At 43.5% G+C, this 9,699-nt stretch overlaps 1 protein-coding gene across 1 annotated transcript; it reads right to left on the reverse strand.

The window, feature by feature from the left end:
* Positions 1–6,314: 6,314 nt before the first annotated feature.
* MSGN1 (mesogenin 1) lies at positions 6,315–6,896 on the reverse strand. Its single transcript, XM_046660970.1, has one exon. The coding sequence runs from the start codon at positions 6,894–6,896 to the stop codon at positions 6,315–6,317; it is 582 nt and encodes a 193-aa protein (XP_046516926.1).
* Between the last annotated feature and the right edge of the window lie 2,803 nt (positions 6,897–9,699).

Genomic DNA, 9,699 nt, shown 5'->3' on the forward strand with positions numbered 1-9,699 from the left:
AAAAAACTATATGTTCTGTTTTTCGGAAGTTGATGTCCCGGTTTTGCAGATGCTGCCATCTTGCAGCAAAACTTACACACTTGCAGCAAGACCCCTGCAAAGTGCTCCAGCTCCAAGTGTCCAAAAGTTCCCTTGAACTCATTATGTAATAGCATGTTTACCTGCTGCACATGCACCCCGACTAAGCACAGTTGTGACAAATAAACCTGTTATCCTCTGTTCTCTGGTGTATGAAGGCCCCACAAGCACTGAGCTCAGAGAGACACTGCTTTCAGGAAATATCCCAGGTGTTCCCCATCGCTTGTGCAAGTGATAAACCTTTTCTTCACCTACTTCTGCCTCGGTTGTGCTTTTTGGCTCCATACTCACCAAGAGATGAGCCCATCGAGTGAGTTACAGTTCCACGCAAAACCCACCTTGAAGAAACGTACCAGAGAGCACATTTTGTGGTTCTGTCTTTATGAGAATGACTTTGGGGGCAGAGCTTAGGGTACGCTGGATTTTCTCAGGAGGCAGCATAGTTTAGCCAGAAAATACCCAATTAAGAGTTTAAAAATTTAGATTCTGGTGCCAGCCCTGTCATTCATTAAAAGTTATAATATTTTGTCATTATGAGCCTTAATCTCCTTATCTGTAAAATGGACGTAACAGGCCCTGTTCAGCCTCATTTACAGTGAGGGATAGGTAAGAAGTAACTAGGATAATGTATCCTAGTAGCTTCCTAATAGCTAAAACGCTCTACAGACACCCCTGGTGTAACAGGAAGAGCCCGGTGTGCCCACAGCTGCTGGGGTTTGAATCCTGGGTCTGCTGCTGCCAGCCTGCACGATCATGGACAAGTTTTGACCTTTCTCTACCTCAGTTGTCTCATCTATGAAATGGGGACAACTTTACTACTTACTTCACAGGGTTGTTAATGTAGATATTTCTTACTATGTAGAGGCTAAAACAGTTATTTCACGTAAAACACTTAGCACAGTACCTTGCCCAGAGTAAGCACACAATAAATATTAGTTGCTATTGTTTCTATTTTTTTATTATTGCCATTTTTAGCTTTGTCATTTTGTGCCTAAAAGAAACTGAAGGCAAGGAAATGCAAGCTGCAGTCCCCAAGAACCAATATTTCTGAAATCCAGTTTATGATAAGATTTGGAGGCATATAAATGTCCCAGAGTTGTCACAAAGCTCCCACACATTTCTCGAACTCCATTCTATGAGAGAGAATGATCATGCTTCATACCACGTGGGATGAGCATAGAAAGGGTATCACTTATGCCCTGATCTATATAAATCCTAATAAGTTGTTTGGACAATGAAATCACAATTGCAGAGCTTCCTCAACTGGGAGCACAGACTCCCGGGCAAGGCTTGGGTGAAGGGACTTTTCTGTTGTTCCTTTTGTTTGCCGCTACATTGCTGGCACGTAGAGCTTAGTGTTGTCAAAGGCTTGAGTCAAGCAGACCTGGGTGGCATCCTGGGCTCTGAGCCAATTATGTGACCTTGGGCAAGGTTACCTGGCCTCTCAGGGCCTGTTTCTTTATTTGCAAAATGGGCTAATAATTGCTATCTCCTGTTAGCCGTCAAGATTGAAGGAGAGAAGGCGGTGGAGGGTGGGCACAGGGGTTGAAGGGGAGCACTTATGTGGTAACAGACAAGAAATAACGTACAACTGAAATTTCACAATGATGTAAACTATTATGAACTCAATAAAAATTAATTAAAAATTTAGAAAAAAAGATTAAAGGAGAAAAAGTATACAGAGCCTGTGGCCCTGAGCCTGACACCTGAGATGATGAATCCCAACTGTTGCTGACTGGGCTGGGAGCAGCCCCTGGCTGTGCTTTCTAAATTTTCCTGTCTCCTACAGGTCCCCTGAGCTGCAGCCCTGCCCCATCCTCCACTTAATGAAGAGAAACGGAGTCAATACAGTTCCTATGAAGAACTTACTGGGAGACTCTGCTAACAGAGGGAGGGTCATTAGTTTCCAAACCCAAGAGACAAATAATTGACTTTTCCCCGCAGGCAACTGGGAAGTTTTTTGTTTTCTTCCTCCTCAGAGTTCAAGGGACTTTCTGGAACCAACATGTCAAGATCAAGTCCTTCTGGGTGCTCTAAAAGGCACAGCTTCAGCTTTAATATTTCACTTGCAGGAGTAAGGTCCTCGCAGGTTCCCAAGGGGAGGATGAGAGGAGCGTGCCAAGCTCAAGTTGCCAGGCTTCCCGCTGCCTGGAGCGTGTACAGAAACCATCTGGGCATCAGATGACACCTCAGTGCAAGCACAGAACATACTAAGCCACTGTAATAGGACCTCAAAAGTAACACCACCAAACTCATTTACATATGCACTTTCTTTTGCTGTTGTTTTTAAAAATACCTTAACGTAAGGGTAATTCTGTCGCCTTGTCAGTTGGCAGAGGATGTCTCCACCCCTGCGCTGGCCTCTCTCCCAATTAGCTAATGTGGCAGAAACCACAAAAAGAACAAAGAAACCTCAGCCCGGTGTGAATTGTGGAACACTTTATTGAACACAAATGAGCAGAAATCAGCTTTCCTCTGTGTCTAGGCGCCAGCAAGGAAGTGAAAGGAATTTTAGAAACGTTTGGGGTGGAGGCAGAAGTTCAAAGGGAAATAATTTAGAGGACGAGATGAATGACCTCTTCTGAAATGCTTCAGATGGTCAAAGAAATAAGGGTCCCAGAAATGGGGAAGCAGAGAAAAGGTCTAGAAGGCCCAGGAGTGAGGGAAAGCCCAGCCCAGTGCAAGCAGTGTCTTCAGAGGACCTGGAAGAGATGTCAAGAAGGGACCTGAGCTTTGCAGTTAGAGCTGAACTCACTAGCTAACTGGTCAGCCATGTGCCACTAGCTATCACATGGCTTGGCAGTGCTTAGCTGTCCTAAATCTTTGTTTCCTTATCCTGAAAATGGGATGGATAATGCCCACAGCCTGGCGTCGTTAAGGGATTATGTGAAATAAAAAATAAGATTCTGATCCCAACACACTAGACACACACAAATTGTGGTTTCTTATATAAGCGCCGGAAAAAATTTATTCCTATTCTTGAGCTTTGCCAAAGCAATTGCTTTGAAATGTGTCTTTAGAGGAAGCAACCTCATTGGGGACTGCAGTGGGAGATAAATGTTGATGTACAGCCGCCTCTCCTGGTCAGGGCCCGGGGCTGCCCACAGCAATCTGGGGAGGACTGAGCGGTGCTGAGCTCTGCGGTGTCTGTGAGACAAGGCCTTGGGCCAGAGGCCTCCTCCCAGGAAGCTGTCATCTTCTCCTGGTTTTCCAGATGCCTCCCTTCCAATGGGAACCTTAGGAGCCCTGAGTGCAAGCCCAGCTAGGAGGTGAGTCTGTAGCTTTCCAGGGTTTTTTGAAAGTGAGGACAAGACCCATCCACAGTATTTGGTCCCCAGGGCAACCAAAATTACCCAAGCTATTTACCAAATATTTCTTAATGTTTGAGTTCAAAAAATCAAAAGCTAAGAGCATTTGGGTCCCAATCTTTTAAAAATGGCAAGGAAAATAACAGTTGATCTAAAAGCTGATCAAAGCCTATACAGCTCCCTCCCCACATTACCTTCCTCTCTAATCCTTCTCCAATGCATGAAACACAACACACACACACACACACACAGAGGAACAGAAACATATACATGTGCATACACATACACTCTCATAAGAACACGTATACATGCACAGGGTGGAGTCCCTTGGAGAAAATCTTGATATTGTCCAACATTTTCTAGTTTCTTCTCTGAAACACCACCAACAAATATATGAGGAGTTGATGAAGGTTTGCCTACATAGGATGACACTTTAGCAACTGTGCCCCACCATCACCTACCACCCCCAGATGACAAGATATACTTCTTTGTCAGTTATAAAAACACTAATCATAAATAAAGTTAGATTCCTTCTATGCCCTATGGACAAAAATAAATTGCAGGTACATTGAAGATTCATATATCAGTAATTATAGACATATTTGAAAAAAATCAGAACATTCAGATAGCCATGAAACTGGGAAAAATTAAGGGAAGAAACACATAAGCTATAAAATAAAAAAGGAGAGATTTGATCATATAAAAGTGAGAAGCTTCAAAGCGCGAAAGATACCATCATCAAAATCATAAATATAAGGCACTATAAACAAAGATAATAACAAAATGATAGATTGCGAGGAAATATTTTCAACACACATAATGTGCAAAGAACTCTCCCAAATTATTAACAGGAAAATAAATAACCTAAAGAAGAATGGCGAAGAGTATAAACTGACAAGTTACAGAAGAAGAACCAAAATGAATAGTAGTCACGTAAAGTAAAACAAGTTGCGCCAGCTCCAATGGTACAGAGGGAAATTAAAATGAACACAACAGTGACATAACCATCTTTATCCATTAAAAATTTCATAAGATTGATAATATCCACTGGCAATGTGGGGCCGCTGGTTCTGCCACAGGATGTTAGGGCGAGTGCAAATAACTACAAACTTTTATAAAAGACATCTAACAATATTTATTTAAATTTAAAATGTGAATACACTCTGAACCAGGAATCCCATTTTGGGGAAATTTTCAGGCTAATGGCAATATCAGTGGATAAAAAGCTAGTTGTCCGTGATGTTTATTATAGTATTTTTTGGAATGAAAAACTGAAAACAACCTAAATATCATTCAAAAGGTGATTCATTAAACAAACTATGCACCCTGTGCTATGGAACACTGTTTGAGCCTCCACTTTCCACTACGATTTTCACATGTGTGACTCAGGGCAAGTCTGTGCTTCAATTTCCTCATCAATATAATCAAGTACTAATGGTACTTACATCACAGATTTATTTGTGCTACCTTGGAAGGACTTTTGGTATATATTGCTAAGTAGAAAAAACAAGCGATTTGTAGAATTAAAGATATTCTTAAAAAATGTATATTTGCTTATGTTTATTTGTATATGTTGGTATCAGCAAGGGAAAAAAGTGGAGAAGTTATACATTAAACTGTGAACACATCTACTGCCTTTATAATTTGTCCCAAAAAGAAGAAAAACCACCAATAGAAAAAAAAAGTGATGCAGTCATGAGCAGACAATTCATTGAAAAACAAACAGCAATGGTTAATAATCAGAGGGAGAAAGACTCAGCCTTAAAAAAAGCCTGCTAGCTTTTGAGAACCTCCTTAATTCAAAGCCCCCTGTTTGGTGCCATGTGCCATCAAATTAGCCAAGCTGAGGGTGCTACAGTCAGTCACCCACCCTAAGATGAGGCACAGTGAAGAGGAGGGGGGTGTGTGTAGGGGTGCATGTAGGGTGATTTGGGGGTGGTAGGAGGGGAAGATGTTGTGGGTGAAGAAATAAACACATGTGGAGGGGTTAAATAGACCTGAGTTCTAATTCTGACCCTTTTCACTTGTCTATAGAATTAAAATAGTCTCCTATTCTTTTTGAACCAATCTCTTCACTTGAGAAATGAGTAAGTGAAGGAATCCAGTGAGGCCATATTCAGACCAGCCAGGGCACAGGGAGCTCCTGCCTTCCCAGCCCTGCTCAGCCACATCCTGTGGTGCTGGGGCCTCCCATCTTCCTCCTCCTTCCATCCCCTTATTCCCTACACTTAGTGGATAGAGCTTTCTTTTTGTTGACTTAAGAGAGGAGGCGCTGGCCTTTAGACTCTTCAATCTGTCTTAATGTAGCCTGTCTGTCTGCGACTTTCTATTTACCATGACACTCATTCTTTCTGCATTTAAGTGATTTTTGTCCCTGCACAAGTAAAGGCATGATTTCAGTCACACACACATGCACACACCCCGAAGCATACAGACAAAATAAAACAAGAGCTCTATAGCCCTTTCCTGGACAAAAATCTTTCTAAACAAGAATCCAGGTGTCACACTGGATCCTGTACAAAATACAGGTTTAGATAGCAACAAAAAACTCCCAATGCCAAAATGACAACAGAAGATTAATTACAACAATTTTACATTATTGAAAAACTGCATTTAAAACCATTAGCCCTTTTAAGTACCTTGAACAGACAGAGAAAGGCAGAGTAATCTGTCTCTTTGCAAAGGGCAAGTCTCCTGAGAAATGTTGGGAAAACTGGAAGCAAAAGTACCTGCTTGCCTGGCAGTTAAGTGTTCTGGTAGTTCCAATAAGTCCAATGGGAATTCCCTTAGAACTTTTCAGACAACAAGGTAACCACACTTGCTGTATAAAAACCACTACGTGCTGTTGTTCCATAGGCTAGTCCAGGTCTTTGAAGCTCCTTTGCCCCCACCCGGAGGGCTGCCCCAGTCAAGTTCCTGGGGCAGAGCTTAAGCACTCTGGGAGCGAGGCTCCCTCCCACTGTTGAGGAGGTCTGTGAGTTCTCCGATGTACTTGATGGTGTACTTCAGTGTCTGGATCTTGGTGAGCGGCTGCCCCCTCTGACTGTAGACAGGTGGGAGGTAATTCCGGAGGGTGTGCAGGGCATCTGCCAAGGTCCTCATCCGGAGCTTCTCCCTCTCGCTGGCTTTCCGCCTCCGCTGGACAGACATCCTGACTTTGGTGCCCTTCTGGGCCTTAGGGCCACCAGAGCCCTGCAGATAGGCAGGTTGGAAAGCTAACATATTGTAGTCCACCTCCACCAGGCCACCAGTGCCAAGGCTGCTGCAGACATCACTGCCCCCATTGTTGGCATCTCCATGCCCACAGGGCAGTCTGACCACGGCTGGACAGGGAGAAGAAGAATAGGACTCCAGGGAGGGAGCCGGAGAGAGGCTCTGAGTGGGAGAGGCCTGGTTCAACTCAAAGGGCCCTGCCCTGTCTTTCCAGTTCCATGAGGAGAGCAGCCCAGGACTATCAGAGGAGCCCAAGCCATCTTCAAGGCTGAGGAAGGTCTCACGCAGGTTGTCCATGCCTGGGAGACAGCTGCAGAGAGAATGACTCCCTGGCAAGTGAGAAAGAAAGTTCTGCCGCCCAGCCAGGACAGAGCTCTCTTTTATGATGGTGGGGGAGAAGTGATGAAGTGGGAAAGAGGGCTGGGGAGAGGGAGTTCAAAGGAGAAACCAAGGACCAAGATGGAAAATGAACTCTTCAGGTGTCACTTTCTCCTCATTGATAATTAGCATCTTCCAGCTAAAATGTCTTTAAACAGAAAGGCCTCCAAGAGAAGAAAAAAGGAATTATCTTGTTGTAACTAAACCAATTAAGGCTGCATAACTAGACTTAGCATTGTCCTGTGGAACTCATTAATGAGAGAGCCAGAGAAAACAAACCTGGGGAATCTGGAGCAAGGAGGTGGCGGCCGAGGGGCCTGCGGGGAGTAGCAGGGGACCCAGAGGGCCTTCCTCCCCCCTGCCAAGACTTCCAAGATATTTCAGAGCAGATGGGGTGTACTGTTGGAGAAGCAGCAAGGCCTAGGGACCAGGTAACCCCTCTGAGCTTGGATTCCCTTGTCTGTCAAAGGCAGACAATGATGGCTCTTACTTCATAGGGCTCTCCAAAGGAGGGCACACAACAGGCGCCCAGTGGATGTCAGTTTCCTTCTTCTCTAGCAAATTTCCCTGGGTTTTCTAGAGTGCAGAGCCCCTCCAGTATGCCTACCCTCAGAATGACAAAGGCCAGCAGCTCCGGTAAACCCAGAGCCTTAGTCAGCAGGGAATATCCTTCAAGAAGTTTAAAGCCCTTGCTTTAACTGAGCAGATTGGGATTCCCCACAGCAAACATATCAGGAAACAGAAAGCTCCTTTAAGACAGGGAGTTCACAGAATACCTGGCATTTAGCCCTCTCGAGGTCTTCTCAAAATCCAGTGGCAGAGTCACACCTCGTTTTTTGAAATGTATAGCGAAAGTGTGAAATTGACCAGGGAGCCTGTTTTCCCCACCGTTGCTCCAAATGCCCCGAATGTGTTAAGTCGGATGGTCCTGCCACTTTGCTTCACTTCCCACATGCTCAGAGAGAGACAGACCCTGTGATTTGGAAAAGGGTTCTCAGATTCCCCATTTGTCCCATAAATGTAACATGTTCTCCATGTAACTAATTCTACAAATTAGTGTTAACATCTGAACCACAGGAAGTTACGTTTCAGAGTAATAGTAAAGCGTCCTTTAACATGGTTATTGAGTCCCTTTGCCATTATTGCAAAGAAATGTCAATGGTCTAATTAGAACATTATGGTGTTTTTTAATTAGCTAGGCTCAGGGAATGAGAAGCTCAAGCAGTTAATCTGTGGAAGAATGCTTTTTAATTTTGCCATTTACAAAAGGACCCTAAGCCATATCTTGAAGAATAATAACATTAATGAAACATAATAAATATAAGAAATGATTTCTCCTCCTTTCCGCTCTTCTCTTTCTCTTCCTTCAGCTCTTGTTGAGAAGCCTAGAATCTGCTGCTATGATTCAAGGAAATTTACGTGTATTATAACTAACCTTTATTTTTTAAAAAACTCATTTTACAATGAAAACACTGAGCCTCTAAGGGGTTAAGAGACTCAGTGAAGATTTCCCTGGTAGGAAGTGGCAGAGCCACTTGGAAATGGTTGAGCAAAGATCCCTTGTAAGACCCCAAAGTCCACCTTTTAATTAAAAAGAAAAACTATTTCTCTATTTCAGTTGGTTGTGGTAGAGTCAGGTGACCTGAATGTGACTCAAAGAGGAGACTCTCAGTAGCCCCGAGGTGGCTGTGGTGGCCCCTGTCATAGCAGGCTTTCAGTCCTTATCATCTAAACTTCACAGTTTTCCATGTAACATTACTTCTACTCTCAGACTCCATAACTCTTTTTTTTTCCTTTCTATAGCTTCTTTCTGAAATTACTAATTTATTAAGCTTATATTTTCAGAAATTTCATTTCCTAAGTGAAACAATATCTATCCAATCCTTGGTGCATTGTAGACACTTAATAAATGTACATTTTGTTCTTCTTGTTACTGTCTGTTTGTGGTCAAACTCACCAGTATCAGTATGACTTACTGTGCTCTGACTCCACTACCCTGACCCCAGGCACCCAGCACTCCTGGCTCCCAGAAACCTGTTCTTTTTTTTTTCTGTGAAAAGATTTGCCCTGAGCTAACATCTATTGACAATCTTCCTCTCTTTTTTTTGTTTCTCCCCAAATCCCCAATGCGTAGTTGTATATTCCAGCTGTAAGTCCTTCTGGTTCTTCTAGGTGAGCCACTGCCACAGCAAGGCAACTGACAGACAAGTGGCATGGTTCTGTGCCCACGAACAGAACCTGGGCCACCAAAGCAGAGTGTACCAAACTTTAACCACTAGGCCATCAGGGATGGCTCCAAAAACTTGTTCTTAGAACAAGCAGAACTGCCTGGTTTCCATGTTTGTCAATGCACACTCTTTCTCTCTGCTAAGAACCAGACTTGCCTTTACCCTGCTTGTCTCCATGAAGTGTTCTGTGCTCAATCTCTGGAAAATGGAAGGACAGGACGGTATACCACCATTAGCATTTTGAAGGCCTGTAGTTGAGCACACACTAGCTAAATATTCTTCTGTCTCCATTGAGAACAACGCAGCAGAAAACCGGATAAGGCTAGACTGGCCCTAATAACCTAGTTCAGTGTGCGGTGCAGTGGAAAGATGAGCCAGAGTTCACCTCCTTTAGAGCAAGTAATTCACCCCCTCAGGGTCTTAGTATCTTAATTTGTAAAATGAGGATAATAATATCTATCCTATCTTCTTTATGAAGAGTATAGTAAAATAAG

The sequence above is a fragment of the Equus quagga genome, chromosome 5 (assembly GCF_021613505.1).
Source record: "Equus quagga isolate Etosha38 chromosome 5, UCLA_HA_Equagga_1.0, whole genome shotgun sequence".
NCBI classification, from domain to species: Eukaryota; Metazoa; Chordata; class Mammalia; order Perissodactyla; family Equidae; genus Equus; species Equus quagga.

Bases quoted from the DNA above. Each gene is read 5' to 3' on its own strand.
- MSGN1 (XM_046660970.1), bottom strand. From the start codon at position 6,896: ATGGACAACCTGCGTGAGACCTTCCTCAGCCTTGAAGATGGCTTGGGC.